The sequence below is a fragment of the Alosa alosa genome, chromosome 7 (assembly GCF_017589495.1).
Source record: "Alosa alosa isolate M-15738 ecotype Scorff River chromosome 7, AALO_Geno_1.1, whole genome shotgun sequence".
Taxonomy (NCBI): Eukaryota; Metazoa; Chordata; class Actinopteri; order Clupeiformes; family Clupeidae; genus Alosa; species Alosa alosa.
This window is the reverse complement of record NC_063195.1, coordinates 20,990,272-21,008,408: the sequence shown is the minus strand read 5'-3', so window position 1 is coordinate 21,008,408 and position 18,137 is coordinate 20,990,272. Positions and strand designations below refer to the sequence as shown.

The following is an 18,137-nucleotide window of genomic DNA, read 5'->3' as shown; positions in this document are numbered from 1 at the left end:
TGCTTGTACGAGCTCTACATGAAATATGGAATGGATTTTTATTTTCCACCACAGCATGCAGGATGCAGACATGCTTACTGGAGACTTGTTGTGAAAACTTTATTTGTCACACTTTTTAATCCTACCAGTCCATTGGCATTTAATACTTTCAGACATAAACATGTATAGTTTATGAGTTATATATATTTCATTTATGAAGCTAATTACAAGCCACGGCTTTAGCTTACATGTTTTGTCTAGTTACTTATACAGGCTATACTAATGCCAATTTATATTACAATTTTATATAGTCTTCCATAAGTCTGAAATAATTTGTACAAATAATGTATATATTTAAATAATAACAATTGCATACAATTCTCTAATATGACCATATTTACAACACGTCCAGGCATTGATTGTGTCCATGCTTTTTTACACCACGGCCTGTCACTGTCAGTGCATCCACCCATCTATCTGACACAAACATCTCTACTCTACATCTTTAACTCCATCTCATCATCTCACTCTCAAAAAAGAAAAGAGAAAAAAAAAACAGTTGAAAAAAAAAACAGTTGAGTGCTCTCTACTTTTTCTGCCCTTGCTGCCATGGTAACTGTGATTGCTCTAGTTGCTCCTGCTGCTCTGGCTGTCCTTGTGTCTGTCGATGATGTCACTTCCTTTGTCACTTTCATCCTGGTCATCCTCGTTGTAATCCGGGTCGTCGTTGTCATTCGAGACACTGTCCCCCTCACGCCTCTCAGGGTCACTCTGGTCTTCTCCGTCACTCTCGTACTGACTGTACTCCCTTTTCCTGTATCCCTCTTCCTCATCTTTATCCTCTCCATCCTGGTACTCCTCGTAATCATCTTGATAATCATGGAGGGATCCGTTCAGACTGACTGAGTCTGTCCGAGCTGCATCCTTACCCCTACAGCAAAAGATTTACACTTAGCTTTGAATATATGAGGTAAATCCTGTCATTTAACACACTGTATTACACTGAGGCAAATTGAAATTTGGACAATTATATTGTGTATTTCTGTATTCTCAGCTCAGATTTTCCTCTATTTCAGTATATCTCCGTACTTTTTGACTTGACTATTTGCATGCCTCCCAAGGTCAATACAAAACAAACAACAACAAAAAAATAAATCAGAGCTACATCTCAACATGGCTGTATATTCTTGAACACTAAACTCTTGCCCCCTCTTGTCTTGTGAGGTATAAATAAATGCCCCATTGCTCTTAAACCCCCTGGAGGACAGTGGTGTGGGCAGGATCCCTTGGGCCTACCTGCGTGTGGAGTTACTCTGGAGCGACCGCACTGAGGGCGACTCGCTTCGAGAGCGTCGGTTCTTGAGCGCCTTGTCTTGCACAAAATCCTCAGAGAGGCCGCACGCCTTCAGGGCCTCTACGTAGCGTCTCTCTGCAGCCTGCTTTGCGTTGTTCTGTGTGAGATTGAAAAAAAAAGATCATGTGAATACTTTTAACTTTCTACTTAGTTTATGGTTCACATAAGTTATTTTTCTACCGATTAGATGGATGTGAAATACTGGAATAGAATACCCACCAATAGTTGGAAGATCTAAATATAAGTTTGAATAAATCTAAATATATAAATTGCTGAAGTGTATTAATTTGCTTCGTGTCATCTTCATTTGTTCGTATCATCTTCATTTGTTCGTATCATCTTCATTTGTTCGTATCATTCATTTCATATTGTCTGTGTGTTTGAGAGAGAGAGAGAGACTGTTTTTCTCTCTCTGTGTGATTGAGTCTATATGTGTGTGCACATGTGAGAGACTGTCTCTCTCTCTCTCTGAGTGTGTATGACTATCCCTCTCTCTGAGTGTATGTGTGTGTGACTCTCCCTCTCTCTGAGTGTGTGTGTGACTCTCACTCTCTTTTTGAGTGTGTGTGTGTGTGTGTGACTCTCCCTCTCTTTCTGAGTGTGTGTATGTGTGTGTGACTCTCCCTCTCCCTGAGTGTGTGTGTGACTCTCCCTCTCCCCGAGTGTGTGTGTGACTCCCCCTCTCTCTCTTTCTGAGTGTGTGTGTGTCTCTCTCTCTGAGTGTGTGTGACTCCCCCTCTCTCTCTTTCTGAGTGTGTGTGTGTCTCTCTCTCTGAGTGTGTGTGACTCCCCCTCTCTCTCTTTCTGAGTGTGTGTGTGTGTGTGTGTGACTCCCCTCTCTCTCTTTCTGAGTGTGTGTGTCTCTCTCTCTGAGTGTGTGTGACTCCCCCTCTCTCTCTTTCTGAGTGTGTGTGTGACTCTCCCTCTCCCCGAGTGTGTGTGTGACTCCCCCTCTCTCTCTTTCTGAGTGTGTGTGTCTCTCTCTCTGAGTGTGTGTGACTCCCCCTCTCTCTCTTTCTGAGTGTGTGTGTGTCTCTCTCTCTGTGTGTGTGTGACTCCCCTCTCTCTTTCTGTGTGTGTGTCTCTCTCTCTGTGTGTGTGACTCCCCCTCTCTCTCTTTCTGAGTGTGTGTGTGACTCCCCCTCTCTCTCTTTCTGAGTGTGTGTGTGTCTCTCTCTCTGAGTGTGTGTGACTCCCCCTCTCTCTCTTTCTGAATGTGTGTGTCTCTCTCTCTGAGTGTGTGTGACTCCCCCTCTCTCTCTTTCTGAGTGTGTGTGTGTCTCTCTCTCTGAGTGTGTGTGACTCCCCCTCTCTCTCTTTCTGAGTGTGTGTGTCTCTCTCTCTGAGTGTGTGTGTCTCTCTCTCTCTCTCTTTCTGAGTGTGTGTGTCTCTCTCTCTCTCTCTTTCTGAGTGTGTGTGTCTCTCTCTCTGAGTGTGTGTGTCTCTCTCTCTCTCTCTCTCTCTGAGTGTGTGTGACTCCCCCTCTCTCTCTTTCTGAGTGTGTGTGTCTCTCTCTCTGAGTGTGTGTGTCTCTCTCTCTCTCTTTCTGGTGTGTGTGTCTCTCTCTCTCTCTTTCTGAGGTGTGTGTGTCTCTCTCTCTGAGTGTGTGTGTCTCTCTCTCTCTCTCTCTCTCTGAGTGTGTGTGTCTCTCTCTCTCTCTCTTTCTGAGTGTGTGTGTCTCTCTCTCTGAGTGTGTGTGTCTCTCTCTCTCTCTCTTTCTGAGTGTGTGTGTCTCTCTCTCTCTCTCTCTTTCTGAGTGTGTGTCTCTCTCTCTCTGAGTGTGTGTGTCTCTCTCTCTCTCTTTCTGTGTGTGTCTCTCTCTCTCTCTCTTTCTGAGTGTGTGTGTCTCTCTCTCTGAGTGTGTGTGTCTCTCTCTCTCTCTCTTTCTGAGTGTGTGTGTCTCTCTCTCTGAGTGTGTGTGTCTCTCTCTCTCTCTCTTTCTGAGTGTGTGTCTCTCTCTCTTTCTGAGTGTGTGTGTCTCTCTCTCTGAGTGTGTGTGTCTCTCTCTCTCTCTTTCTGAGTGTGTGTGTCTCTCTCTCTCTCTTTCTGAGTGTGTGTGTCTCTCTCTCTGAGTGTGTGTGTCTCTCTCTCTGAGTGTGTGTGTCTCTCTCTCTCTCTCTCTCTCCCTGAGTGTGAGTGTGGCTCTCCCTCTCTCTGAGTGTGTGTGACTCTCCCTTTTCTCTGAGTGTGTATGTATGTATCTCTCTCTCTCTCTCTCTCTCTCTGAGTCTGAGTGTGTGTGTGTGCCTTACCCGTGCCACCTGCTCCAGCAGCAGAGGCCTGCCCCTGACCCTCTCCTGGATCTCCTTCATCTCCTCTCTGTACTCTCTCCTCCGCTGCTGGTCCTGCTTTCTGCCCCAACACACACCAGCCCCGCCGTTATCAACACATTCACACACTCATACGCACATTCACTTGCTCATTCATTTATTTATATATCCATACACACACAACATACACTCACTTGCTTGTTCACTTACATTCATCCATTCAACTGAATTAAACATCAAACAAGAATTTATTTCAAATAGAATTTTGGCAGATTACCTGTGTCAATTTTACTGTGATGTTTTATTTGCACTAGTGATGTTTATTGAGGCCAGGTTGTGTGCCCTAAAAAACACACTCTCTCTAGCAAAAGTGTCTCAAGGGCATTTATCTGTAATCAGCTCCACCTTAACCTGTTTTGGCATATATTAAGGGTGCTCTAAGCGATGTCATATGTTTTTTAGGCTAAAATATTTTTTGTCACTTACAGCAAACATCACCTAACCATCTGTTAGCTGTCTGTGTCCTGAATACACTTTTAAAAAATGTGATCTCTGTGGAAAACCCAGGCTCCAAAAACAGCCACAAAACAACTTGGGCAAACCTTTGCCCATAAAAAAATTGTTCCAGCAAATCACCGACGAGATGCACATTTAGGAGAGTTTCGATTGCACGGGAGGGAGGGGGAGGAAGTAGCTAGCTAGCTTTCTGTTTTGTTTTAACGTCAACAGAAGTGTTGTTACCCAGCATCGCTTTAAAGGAGAACTCATGAACATGCCCCCAGAGTGTACCACTGTAGCTTCCTGGTAGCTCTAGCTGTTGGCTGCAACAACTTTAGATAGGTAGAACCGATTGTTTTGGGGGATTTTTTTCGTACCGACAGTACTCCGTGACCTTGATAAACGGAATTCTCCTTTAAGCAACAAAAAGTTAACTGACCAAAAAGCTGACAATTGCACACATACACCACTCCTCAAAATTGAAAAAAATACAATAAAGTCATAGCATGTTAAGAGACACTACATCATATTGCTCACAAAATATTTATTTTATCGAAAAATGTACACATTAGAAAAATATAAATATATTTATTATAATATAGTAATTTTAGAAGGCTAATGCAATTGAATCTAAAGTGATGGCAGTGAAAAAAATGTGGAGAAACACATGATATTGTTCAAACTGCAGAAACTCCACAAAGAGTCCGTCCTGAAAGTATGGAAACCTTCAAAGAGATCTCTGTGTACGTTGTATGTTGTACAGAATATGGAGTCTGAAGTTTCTCTGTAAAACCCCCCAATAAGGAGATAACATAACTTCTGAAGTTTGTCAATGGAAAATGCAGGCTAGTGCTACCCCACCGAGGGCTCTAGCTTTCTTTCACGACAGCTACCTAGTAGAATAAAGTTATCCTGAGTCTGTGATTTGAGGCGATTTGGCCTTTTTCTCCACCCTGAATACCAAATATTAAGTAAAAAGAGTTGATTTTGTCTGAGATTGAGGTAATTTGACAGGCTTTCATTTTTTTACTGAAGTCTAACGTAATCTGAATTCTCCACCCCCACACCCACCCCCTTTCAGTCTCGAGCTGGACCGGCATGGGCTCTCTCTCCGTCTCTACCTGAACTCCTTGAGTTTGGACGGGCACGTCTGGGCCAGCGTCTGGTGCGGGTCGATGGCCTGCGCCCGTCGGGTGATCACCTTCTGCAGACGGCGTTCCCGCTCCCGCTGACGCTCCAGCCACCTCTTCTCCTCTTCCTCCGCCTTCTGCTTCTGTTCTAGAACCTTCCTGTCTCCACGGAGATGGGGAGGTGGGTGGGAGGGATGTTGGGGGGTGCAGAGGCAGCCAGCATGATGAAGAGGGTCGAGGTGATTATAAGTAAGAGAAAAGTAAGGGGTCACGGGGTAAAAAGGCTCTTTGACAGGTTAAGGGTTGCAGGTGTAGGGGGTACGTCCAGACACTGAGGTGGAGATTTGGGTGAGGTCGGTGAGTTTGGGAGAGCCACACTCACATTGGTATGGAAGCAGTTCAGGAAGTTCTCTTTGTTTCAGAAGGGTGCACAGCATTGAGAAGGAAGTAATTGGAAGATACTCTAAACTGCGTAGTGGGGGTTTGGGATTCTTGGATTTTAGAGGACATAGTCACACACATTCTACTTTGCTCAGTAGAGACTCTACAGAGGGTAGTCTAGAACAAAGACTATACAAAAATGATGACACAAAGTACATACATACACGCACATACACACACACACACACCACACCCTACGAGTCACAGCTTCTAGAGCATGTCCACTTATGAGTCAGTGTAGGGGGCCAGGAACGAACACAACACTGTAGTACAACATCAGAAGGCACACAAGGGTTGGAGTGTTTATGAAGCACCATCCAGAGACACCAGCAAGGCTTCGGGGACAAGCGGATACTAATGGAGGTCGTTAGAACACGAACACGGGTCCATGGGCATTTGCAACCCTCCACTAGAGAGGGCAGCTCGTGCGTGTGGGCACCAGTTTACCTTATGGCGTCTTGCCGTTTGCGCGCGGCGTCGGTGATTTTGGCGCTGAGCACCTCCTGGCTGCCGGACAGCGAGGAGCAGAGGCTGGACGAGGAGGTGCGGGGCGGGCCGCGACGCTGGCGGGGCGACGAGGACGGCAAGCTCAGGAACGGCCAGCGGTAGTCGCGGGGTCGCGTCCCGCTGGCGCTGCGGCCACGCCTCCCGCGCCAAGTGAAGGGCAGGCTGGCCGCGGCGCAGGCCGGAAGGGCTCGCAGGCGGTCAGCGGCTTGGACTCGCGCTTGCCGCGCTCCAGCTGCTTCTGGAAGCGCCGGTAGCTGGCGTCGAAGTCCGGCACGTCGGGGTTAATCTTGGGCCGGTGGCTCGCCCTGTCGCTGTCGGCCGCTTGTCTCTCCTCCTCCTTCTGCTTTCGCTCCTCCAGTCGGCGCGCCAGCATGCTGGGTGGCATGGAGGCGCTGTGGAGCAGGTCGCGCGCCCGCATCTGCATCTTGATGGCGCGGTACAGCTGCTCTTCCTTCAGCCGCTCGTTGGCGGCCGCCACCTCGCGTACGGCCCGCGGCACGGGCTTGGCCCGGAACGCCGGCCGCCCGCGCGCGTCCAGCGCCTCCTCCTGGGCGATGCGACGCAGCTCCTCCTCGCGCTGCTCCCGTTTCAGCCGCTCGCGCTCCAGGAAGCTGAAGGGCCGCGACGCCGGGGGCGATCGGGAGGTCTTCGCGGTGCCGTCCTCGGCCGCGGCGGAGCGGTCGCGGCGACGCTGCAGCTCCTCGTAGAGAGGCAGGCGGACGTGCGCAGGCATGGGGCTGGCGCGGAACTGCCGCTGGCACTCGGTCAGGTCCTCCAGCTGCCGCCGGAGCTCGGCGTTCTCGCGCTCCACCTCGGCGCGCGTCTTCACCCCGCGCCGCTTCCGCTCGGCCTCGCGCAGCGTCATGTTGAACGGCTGCGGGACCGTCGCGCGCGGACGCCCACCCTCTCCTCCCTCACCGCCGCCATCTTCCTCCTCCTCTTTCTTCTTCTTTCTCTTCTCCACCACTTTCTTCCGCATCCCGCGCCGACCTTTGACCTTGCCACGTGCCAGGTCCTGCCGGTCAGCGTCGTCACCCGGCTGGCTCTGGAGCGAGGAGAAGGAGTCGTGGTGCCCGGGTCGTCGGCGACTTCGGAGGGGCTTGTCCACCGAGAAGTCCTGCCACATGTTCTTAATGCGCTCTTTGGGCGAGAGCAACAGGCCTTTCTCCGGCCTGTTTTCCTCATCCTCATCGTCCGACCCGTCAGACGCCTGACACAGCTTCGTGGGCGAGTGGGACTTCTTCAGACGGCACCCTGGAGGCACTAAGCCACCTCCTCCCCACTGCGTCCTGGCAACAAATAGACAAACAAACAAACAATCAATCAATCAAACAAAAGTCACTGCTGTCCCCTGACCATCTGTTTCTAAAGCTCAAGAGGCAGAACTAGACGCTGACAAACACCAAGGTAATCGGTTCAGTACCCCATGAGCACACCTCTAGTTGACACCCTCAAAGCATGTTATCCAGGTATTGGTTTGTACAAACAGCACTTGTGACAGGTGCACGATGGAACTTTCTGACCAATTTTTTGAGCTTGCGTATTATTTATTTTTTTTTGCACTCACTGCTGAGCCTAGCCGTGTATTTCCGCGACAATGAATGTGTGAAAAAATTGAGGTCAAATTGTGGTGTCGTTTTACACAGTCCATCCACAGATCCATTTGGATAGTAACTACACACATTATTCTTCCATCCTGCCTGAGTAGCTATCTGCACAGATGACAGGTAATACCTCACATGCTGACCAAATCACAAGCGTCTGTGTCAAGTGTTTGTTTTTGGCCACTCACTGCTGAGGGTGCTGCGTGTCGCCCCCCGGCCCCCGGCCTCCCTTCAGCTCCAGCTTCTTGCGGTACATCTGCTCCAGCTGAGACATGGTGTGCAGGTGGGCCTTTTTCAGCTGCTCCAGCTTACGGTAGTACTCCTCGTTGGAGAAGTAGAACTCGCGCAGGTCGATGTGGTCGCCCGTCACCCGGTAGTCCTTAATCAGGAGCGGAGAGCCCTTTCCCGGAGAGTCTTCCTCCGCCGCCGGCACGTCACACTCCGAGTCGTATTCCATCTGAGTGGACGGGAAGGTAGGGGAGGGGTCAGGGCCGTGGAGGTGGATTAGTTAAGGGGAAGCGCATAGATGAGGACTGAGAGTGCAATAAGCAGGACAGAGTTGTCATCTAAAATAAAAAAAATTCAATGTCTGGAGATCTATAATAATAGTGTGAAATAGCAATGTAAATGTGTTTTGGTTTCGCAATTGCAACTATCCCAGATAATTATCAACAAAAGCCTAATACAGATGCCAAATGTAATGTGATTCTGAATACCTTTCTTATAATGAAATTAGAAGGAGTCATTATGGTATATTATTGCCTTAAATAATTAATCAACATAGTCGCATAAATGCCTCATCACCTCATTTTGTGTGTTCAAATATATTGCCTGGACTTCTACACAGAGCAAAAATGGACGCTCAATGTAGAGATTAACCAATCAGTTGCTGTTTAACCTTATATGTCAGGGGCAATATAATAGAAGAGTAGGCATATAAGAAAAGTCAAACACTGGAAAAGGGTAGGCTAAAATACTTAATCCATGTGTAGTTCTAGGTGAATGAAACCAATACACAAACACAAACCAATATGAAAACAGGTAAATATGACTGATTCTGTACAGTGAGGCGTAATAGGACACTCACACTGTGGTCGGTGTAATATGAAGAAGACATGCAACCCTCAGTTTAAGCTCATTATCAGTATGTCAGCTTGGAATGCCATATGGCAAGAAAATCCTTCCAGAGGGCACTTGTCTTAGCAGCAGATTCTCTAACAGAGGCTACATAAGACCCTCCTTCAGAAGTGTGGCTTTGTTTGCTGCTCCCTGGGCGTATTCCAGCTACTAACAAGATACAAAAGGTGAAACCAGGGCAAGTTGTTGGTTATACGGTCAACAGGTCTAGTGTCTGTATTTGTTAGTGCTAAGCAGGGCATCATGTACCACTGTACACAACCACCAGGCTAATGAAGGGCAAGGGGGCAACAACAGCCCAGTTAGTGCATCGATTTACTTTCTTGCAGAAAAAGGTGAATGAGCAGTCTTCAAGTTTAGGTCAGAACAAATTGTACGACTGACAAGTAAATTACCCCCAAGGTCAAAGTCCCTGTTTAGCAGACAAACACAGTGAAGACATCTAGGTTGCAAGTTATTTAGTTCTTGACTATTCAGCTATAACTTAACGTAGGCTATATCATAGCTCAGAATCCTTTACCATTATCGTAGTTAGTTAGCCAATTAGTCACCAGAGACATTGTTTTTTCAAACTTCCTCTTGTAAAATTACCTCTTTCTCATAATCTCGGTTCTCCAGTTGTCCCTTCGTCGCGTACGGGAGTACTCTCTCTCGTTCATATAAAGCCAGTGGCGTCTTGGTGTATGGGTCTACCGGCGTTTTGAGACACGAAGTAACGATGATATTGTTTCGATGATTGCTCTGCATGGTTATTCAACTGACAATCGTTGTATGAGAAAAAAAAAGTCTTTCTCGCAAAACTTCGAGTTAGTGGGTCTGCCACTGCCAGGATGGATGCTGGACTGGTTACTGGCATAGACTGTATAAAATACGTTAACGTTAGTGGTTACACCGGCGTACCTCTGCAGAGCAACGACGCTCCGTGGTGAATCCAAGGAAGTGACACAGCTAATGGAGGAAGTGAGGCAGTCAGGATTCCCCCTCTACAATCGATGCTCTACTACACAACTGCATAACCCCTTTGAGCTAACAGTGTCAATCCATAACTTTTTTATAACATTTGAACAAATCAAATTGGTCCAACTTCTAAAATAAGATTAGTTTTATTATGAAAACCAGTTTCACATTTCTTTACCAAATATTCATATTTCATTGATCAAACAATTATGTGAACCATGTCAACACTGCTTGCCCTGTTCCTACTTATTTTACTTTTTATTTTTTGAAAAAAAGAAAAGGAAAAAAAAAAAAAAAAAAAGTCAGTCATACCACCTGCCATGTGTGTCAGGTCACATGCCACCAGGCAATTAGATTTAAGGATTATCTACTTATCACTGTCAGAGCAGTGCAAGCAGTTGTCAAAATTGGCCCCAGATCAAGTCTGCCGTGCTGAGAGGTCAAGGAGTGTGGTGGTCACCAAAGACAGACAAAACAATGAGACATTGCTGGAGTCCACAAAAAAAATGTGTTTATTATATTACGCATGGTGACAAACTAAACACGGCGTTATACATGTAAAGGTTTTCCTGCAAGCACAGTCCAAGACGGGAGTGTTGAGACAGGTTTTCCACTGTCGCTCCTTATCGGGTGTTTACCTGCAAAACAACAGAATGGATTAGGAGTATTACTTAGACCACATCAACCCCCATCTCTAATTCTGCATACTGGTTTCTTTTGTCTTCGCCATTGTCCACCTCATTACCCAACTCACTGTCTACCAGTCTTCGGGGCATTGGGATAAACCAATTAATAGCCATCATGATTAGCTAGTCAAGACAATTGACAGTTCAAATTGGAATCTCTTATTTGATCGTTCACCCCTTATCCAGTCTGAAGGCTAAAAATGGGTAAATTTCCTATATTAATTTCTTTAAGCTATAAGTTTGACTAACAGAGCTACCCAACATATTAATGTGCTTCATTCCTGAGGCCTGTGCTTCATTCCTGAGGCCTATGCTACACTCACCACGTCGTCGATCTTGAGGATGCTGCGAACCGTTTCCGTGGCGAGGGTGAGGGCACTGATGGAGACCAGCAGAGGCTGCACAACCAGCTCCTCCAGAATGTTAGAGATGCCACCCTGTGGGAGGGACACAAGGGGAGAAAACATGAGTATTCAAAATATATATAAACAATTAAAATATATAAAAACAAACTATAAATATATATTAAAAAAACATAATATAATAAACTATGAATATAGTTAAACCCCTAAATAATATAAAAATAAATTGTAAATATATATATCTTAAAAAGTATATACACTTGAGTTTATTATAACGACCATGTACATGTTCACAAGTCAATACAAGGTAAAAATCATAAAAAATGGTATATTTGCTGCATACGCCCAAGACACTGCCCCAATGTAACTTCCAGGTTATTCTATATTTATGGGTTTCCAAGGGGACCACCGCACCTTGCGGACGTTGATCCCGGCTGTTTTCTCCCCCTGGGCGTGTCTGTTGCGCAGCTCCGTCACCGTGGAGATAGGGTTGAGGCCGGCGTTCTCGGCCAGCGTGGACGGGATGACCTCCAGGGCGTCGGCGTAAGCGCGCACGCAGTAGGCCTCCATGCCACCCAGGGAGCGGGAGTACTCCGCCAGGCGCAGCGCCATTTCAATCTCAGGGGCTCCGCCGCCTGCTATCAGGGCCCTGGGACAGATGGACACGAAGGAAGGAAAATGAAATTACAAAATATATATTTCCCCCCAAAATACACACAGAGTGCCAAAACAGAAAACACTAAAATTCACACAAACACAAATTGGTTTCGATACCGTCCATCTCTTTCCTTACATTTAAAAAAAAAAGAAAAAGAAAAAAGAAAATCATAATCTGCGGTGTCATCATGAACTTCCTATTATTGAGATATTTCTCTACATTGCTTCACTGTTGCACGGTAATATATAGCTTTCCTCTTCTCTACTCCATGGGAGAGCACAGTAATACATATCAAACCCGACAAGCATCGGAAGCACACTCTGATCGTCCTTCATCTTGGCAGGACAGAGAAAGGAGAGAGAGAGAGAAAAAAAAAAAAAAAAAAACAGCCTCACCTCTTCTTCACTAAGCAGCGGATCACACACAGAGCGTCGTGGATCGATCGCTCGGCCTCCTCGATCACCAGCTTGTTGGACCCGCGCACCACGATGCTCACAGTCTTGCCTGGGTTTGCACAGCCAGTGATCTAGGGCAAGTACAACCAGATATATTGTTTAGATAAACCGATACAATAACTTAATAAAAGCAACCTCCTCCTAGTGTCTAGCAGTCAGAGAAAAGACGAGTACTGTATGGTAGCAATTCTCGGCATTGTGGCATTGTAGCTGGAATATTATCCTCATTTATTAAGTTGCTTTCGGTAAAAGTGTCCGCTAAATAAATAGATGTATAAATATATATGAATGTACAAAGTCACATGGGCTACTAAGGGTAGATATTGTTGGGGAGTTTGGAGGCTGACCAGTGGTAGAGGGGTTCACAGGGCCAGTACTATGATCCCCTGTTGCTCTGTGGCCGTGGGATCGGTGTGGGCACAGCAGCAGCATCCGTAAGACACAGACGAGCTGTCGCACCAGACGCAGACGGACACCACACACACCACACACCCACGGCCACTTCAAACTATGAACACAAGGCAGTGCATAATGATGGCGCCAATACATTTTAGAGATCATTAAAAAAAAAAAAAAAAAAAAACTGACCACACTGGTGGCTAATAAGGCAACTGATGCAGAAACAGGAGAAATGTGTAGCCTCAGTCAGAAAATACATCACAGGTCAGAGGGATGCCTGAGCAAGGTGAAGGAACGAGGAGGAATTATTTGTGAGTTATACTAAGATTAAGGCAAAATGCCATCTCTGCAGCGTTAAGTCATGTCAGGCTTCTGTGCAAACCAAAATGTTTTACACAACACTTAACGGAGAAATCTGACGATTTTAGGGGCATCTTTAAAATAATGCCCCCAGTGTGCAACACCTAAGCTGCCTGGCTACTCTAGCTAGTGGCTGCAGCAACTCAAGCTAGGTAGCACTGATTTGTTTTTGTGCCGACAGTACTCGGTGACCTCGAGAAATGGAGGTCTGTGTGGAAAATTTAGGTCTATGTGAGTTTACCTTTAACATAATTTGAGATCAGAATAGCAATTTTCACCCACAAGTGAACACAAGTTAAAAGACCTTAGAACGTAATGCTCTTATGTGGACATAAAGGTGACTATTAGCCAAAATGCCATGCTTTTCCTGGAAGGTTCTATCTGAACAGGCCTTTGTGACCGAACACATGTAAAGCAGAGGGTACTTCCTCACTACATGCCTTACTCAGAGCATCCCTTACCAACAGCTGTGAAAATGATTAGAACTTTCCAGTGAATATACACATCACATCACACCCATCTATGATTCATGATGCTCTTTCCCAAACACACTCATCCTTTTAAGTCTTCTCACAGTGACAGCTGGTGCAAAGTGTGTGTGTGTGTGTGTGTGTGTGTGAGAGAGAGAGTGTGTGTGTGCATGACTATCTCGTTAGTGCCTATTTAAGGGCCAGGGAGTGAACTCGTTTACCTTCACCAGCTTGCCAGAGCCATCCAAATTGACCTCCTCCGCCAGCTCCGCCGTGCCCAGCATCTCAGGGGTGAACTGGTCGATGTGGGCAATGGGCTTGGTGCCAATGGTCTGGTGGGGGAGAGAGGGAAGCAAATGAGACGATAGTTAGTTTGTGTGTGTGTGTGCATTTGAGAGAGAGAGAGAATATAAGTGTGTGTGTGCGCATTTGAGAGAGAGAGAGAGAAAAAGAAAGAAAGAGAGAGAAAAGAAAGAAAGAGAAAGAAAGAGAGAGAGAGAGAGAGAGAGAGAGAGAGAGAGAGAGAGAGAGAGAGAGAGAGAGAGAGAGAGAGAGAGAGAGAGAGCATAAGCCATGTGAAACAGCTCACTTTATTAAACAGCCATTAGTGCACTTTCTTTACTTTATTAAACATAACATGCCACTGATACATGATCTGTACTATATAAAGTAATGACAACATACTGAAATGAATAACTGCACAATGCATGTCAATCAATAAAATCAAATAGATTGTTGTTGGGGAGTTTGGAGGCTGACCAGTGGTAGAGGGGTTCACAGGGCCAGTACTATGATCCCCTGTTGCTCTGTGGCCGTGGGATCGGTGTGGGCACAGCAGCAGCATCCGTAAGACACAGACGAGCTGCCGCACCAGACGCAGACGAACACCACACACACCACACACCCACAGCCACTTTTCTAGCATTTCAACTATGGAATTGAGGAGGAACCTGAGGTGGCAACATACCTTGCAGATGAACTCGATCTCGTCTCTCTCGATGTCCTTGATGACCATGATCTTCATCTTGTTAAGGAAGTGCAGGGCAAGATCACTCAGCGCATCCCTGACGACACAGAGGACAGTCCTCAACATAGGGTCACTTAGACTAGAACTGGTCATTGTCCCTTTGGTTAAAAGCTTCTGCTTAAGTTCATTGAAAAAGGTAAATAATACAAATCTACACAACACAAACAAGATCAGGGATGTAAGAGGGCTGCGAAACTAGTTAGTGGTGGGGGTCACTGGACCAGTACTATATCCCCTCTAGTCAATCTGTGGCCGTGGGATGAGTGTGGGACAGACAGATCACTATACACACAACATAAGCCCACAGCCACACTTTACAACACATTAACTATAGATATACTGACGCCACAAGGCCATCAAATTAAGATGAAAACTCTCCCCCATACATTACACGCTTGGATACATGACATGATGGTACTGATCTGACCACAGTAACAGCCCCACCATCATGGGGCCGTCCCTTTACCTGAGGATGGACTTCTGGATAAGCAGGACAGTGCAGCCGGCCTTCTTGATCTGTTTGACCAGGTTGAGGATGTAGGCGCGCTCCTCACGAAGGACGCGGTCCATCTGTGCGTAGTCGGAGACGACGATCTGGTTGTCCATCTGTGACCAAGACAATATAAATGAAATCATGGCAATAACCACGTCCTTAAGTTATTGAAGTGCCTCCACCCAGAAATAAGAGGAGAAGCAGGATCAGGGATGTAAGAGGGCTGCGAAACTGGTCAGTGGTGGGGGTCACTGGACCAGTACTATATCCCCTCTAGTCAATCTGTGGCCGTGGGACGAGTGTGGGACAGACGGATCACTATACACACAACATAAGCCCACAGCCACACTTTACAACACATTAACTATAGATGTAGACGCCACAAGGCCATCAAAGATCCGGCAAAGTTTTGAATTCCTGTGTAGTTTGAGTGGATTCACAGCACCCAAACAGAAAGACATAACTGTCAACAACAATAGCAAAGGCAACTAGTCTTATTGTCTATAACACTAGTCTTACAGCTCCATCTATGTTAGCAGGTACTCACATCTGTCTTGGGTGGGGACAGGCAGAACTGGATGAGGCCGATCTTGGCCTTCTCCACGCGGGACAGGCCGGAGTTCACTACCCTCTGGGTGAGCACCAGTCCGTCCACCAGCTCACAGTCATCGATGGTCCCTCTGGAAACCACAGGCAAATTTACAAGTCAGAGAGTCTACAACATAAAATGGCCAAACTCCAATGGAATGATCTTAAGATGAATTGTCTTCAGTGTGTATAGAACCAAGAATTCTCATTCAGCATCCTTTCAATTCATTCTAAAAGGGCGGATGGAGGGATGGATACTATGTATGGGTGTAATGAGTTTGGAAAAATCCAGGTATTGATAAGGACAATTCTGTTTAGATGGCCATACATGAACTCGTCCATCTTTTACCCTGGTTGTGCAGTCACGCAACAATACTTCCTAAAAGAGCATGCGTATGAAACCAGTCAGTGCCCTAACACAGGGACAGTCACACCACCTTAAACTCCTCTCAGATCCCGCACAACCTCCCACGCTCGGTCTCGCTCACCCAAGCTTCTTGACGACGTTGATGTCGTGCAGGTCGACGTAGGTGGCGGTGGCGGGGTCGATGACGCGCATGACTGCGTTGACGCACATGGGCGCCAGCAGGCTGGAGTACTGTGACACCACCTTGGAGCAGAGTGAGGTGGTGGCGCTGTTGAGCAGCGTCTCGCGGTCGCTCAGCTGCACCGGCGTGCTGATGCTGGTCAGCACCTCCACGCCCTTGTCCACCGCCTTCTGGAAGGACTCTGAGATGGTGGTGGGGTGGATACCTGAGAGAGATAGAAAAAGAAAAAAAAAAAAAAAAAAAGAGAGAAAGGAGTGACAGAGAGAGAGAAGGACCAGAAGTAAGAATTAGAAAATGCATCAATGCATTAGAATATTACACAATTAAGAAAATAGCATTTCTAACTAAATGCTTCGTTATGTTACTTCACTTCTGCTTCAGTTCGTTGAAAAAGGTAAATAATACAAATCTACACAACACAAACAAGATCAGGGATGTAAGAGGGCTGCGAAACTGGTTAGTGGTGGGGGTCACTGGACCAGTACTATATCCCCTCTAGTCAATCTGTGGCCGTTGGACGAGTGTGGGACAGACAGATCACTATACGCACAACATACGCCCACAGCCACACTTTACAACACATTAACTATAGATGTACTGACCCTAACAGTCCATCAAATTAAGCTGAAAAAAATCTCAGTGAGTTTACACATCACAAGAGTATGTCAGCTGGTCACGAAAAGCACCAAATGTTATTAAGATACCTCTCTGTAACAATTTGGCACAGGCCTCCAGAAGTGCTCCGGCAATGACCACCACAGATGTGGTGCCGTCCCCAGCCTCAATGTCCTGGGCTTTGGAGAGCTCGACTAACTGGAAATGAAAGAACAAACTGTTACACAATCCCCATGACAAATGAATGTCAATATATCTCGTGGTATAAGTAGTGACAACACAAAACTCTTTACCATTTTTGCTGCTGGGTGGATCACTTGCATCTGTTTCAAAATGGTAGCGCCATCATTGGTAATTGTAACATCTCCTTTGCCATCCTGGATCTAGAGACCAGAAAAAAACAATAATTTAGTTAATACTGATTGAATAATTAATTAATGGCATCATATGAAAAGTGAATTGACGGATGGGTAATATTTACCATTTTGTCCATGCCTTTAGGCCCCAAACTCGTTCTGATGGCATCGGCGACAGCTGTCAAACAAAGATGTTGGTACTGTTACAACGCCACACCCATATATGGCCATCATGAGCCCCACAGCCGCATTCAGTGGCAGTAGTTAACCGATCCTTCTACTTCACAGGACCCATGAGGTAAAATGATCCAACATCTTGCCATACACGACATTACTTAAATTGCACACCAATAACTGCGTAAATGCAGTTTTCCCAGTTGCTAACGTTCTAGTGCTAGCAGCTAAGCCCAATTTTCATGTGGGCATGATGCAGCAACCCTGACAGTTTAGCGTCGTCTACATGATTTCCTGCTTTGAAAGCAGGCAACAACAAAAAACACGGTGAAACCGAGTAAGGGGCTACACATTGCCAATATCACGTTCATCTTCCAAGCAATAAGACGTTCATAACAATTCAATTTGTAGGTGTTATTCGGGATTAACAATTGAGCTAATCTGCTATGTAGCTAGTTAGCGGTTCAACAGAGCATCCCTCCATTCAAACACGCCTCCGTTTCAAAGGATGCTGCACTCTGCAGTGACCAAGTTCAGCATGTATAACACCAAATAAAAAGTACGCTTCTTCAGGAACACTACAGCGGACAAGGACCATTAACTTACCTTTTGCTGCATTAATATTACTGAACCGAATCTGTGTCGGCTTGTCACGGTCCACATATGCACCTCCTTTGTTTCGGCCTCTTACTTGAGCCTTTGGTGCCGCCATTATTTCGGGCATCTTCAGTTATATTTGGGTAATTATGTTCCTGGAAGATGGCTTTATGGAATAATTCCACCCTAAATGCACTAAAGATTGATATAGTGCAGGATGGGTTAAGATTCGGCCGAGTCCCCTGATCCCACCAGAACCTTCCAGATCAACCGGTTGCGACAGAGGCAGAGAAAGGACCCTAAATGGTAATGGAGCGCGCATGAAAATGACGTTTTAGTAGTACAAAAACATGCCATTCAGAAATCATGTACTTCAGGCATTGTCAATAAACCAAAGAAAACATCGATCAAATTCCCGTAGTTTATTTTGGTTTTGTCCCTAACATTAAGGTTATTTCTGTCACTCCTATAT

General features: G+C 46.2%; 2 protein-coding genes and 3 non-coding genes across 5 annotated transcripts; all 5 read right to left on the bottom strand.

Annotated features, from left to right (window-relative positions):
• Positions 1-131: 131 nt before the first annotated feature.
• On the bottom strand, positions 132-9,819 carry fam161a (FAM161 centrosomal protein A). The gene is made up of 8 exons (XM_048248899.1): positions 9,512-9,819; positions 7,972-8,240; positions 6,350-7,468; positions 6,120-6,305; positions 5,223-5,390; positions 3,586-3,685; positions 1,276-1,430; positions 132-910 (listed from the first exon to the last, which is right to left on the bottom strand). The coding sequence occupies exons 1-8, from the start codon at positions 9,665-9,667 to the stop codon at positions 607-609; spliced, it is 2,457 nt and encodes an 818-aa protein (XP_048104856.1). The 5' UTR covers positions 9,668-9,819; the 3' UTR covers positions 132-606.
• Positions 9,820-10,366: 547 nt separating this feature from the next.
• On the bottom strand, positions 10,367-17,964 carry cct4 (chaperonin containing TCP1, subunit 4 (delta)). Its single transcript, XM_048248801.1, has 13 exons — positions 17,675-17,964; positions 17,020-17,072; positions 16,832-16,921; positions 16,628-16,736; positions 15,864-16,128; positions 15,335-15,467; positions 14,761-14,900; positions 14,235-14,331; positions 13,489-13,599; positions 11,979-12,109; positions 11,340-11,574; positions 10,887-11,000; positions 10,367-10,515 (listed from the first exon to the last, which is right to left on the bottom strand). The coding sequence occupies exons 1-13, from the start codon at positions 17,790-17,792 to the stop codon at positions 10,501-10,503; spliced, it is 1,611 nt and encodes a 536-aa protein (XP_048104758.1). The 5' UTR covers positions 17,793-17,964; the 3' UTR covers positions 10,367-10,500.
• LOC125298684 lies at positions 12,360-12,531 on the bottom strand. Its single transcript, XR_007194259.1, has one exon. It is a non-coding gene; the product is annotated as a small nucleolar RNA SNORA23 (small nucleolar RNA).
• On the bottom strand, positions 14,001-14,172 carry LOC125298683. Its single transcript, XR_007194258.1, has one exon. It is a non-coding gene; the product is annotated as a small nucleolar RNA SNORA23 (small nucleolar RNA).
• On the bottom strand, positions 14,998-15,123 carry LOC125298685. The gene has a single exon (XR_007194260.1). It is a non-coding gene; the product is annotated as a small nucleolar RNA SNORA23 (small nucleolar RNA).
• Positions 17,965-18,137: the final 173 nt, after the last annotated feature.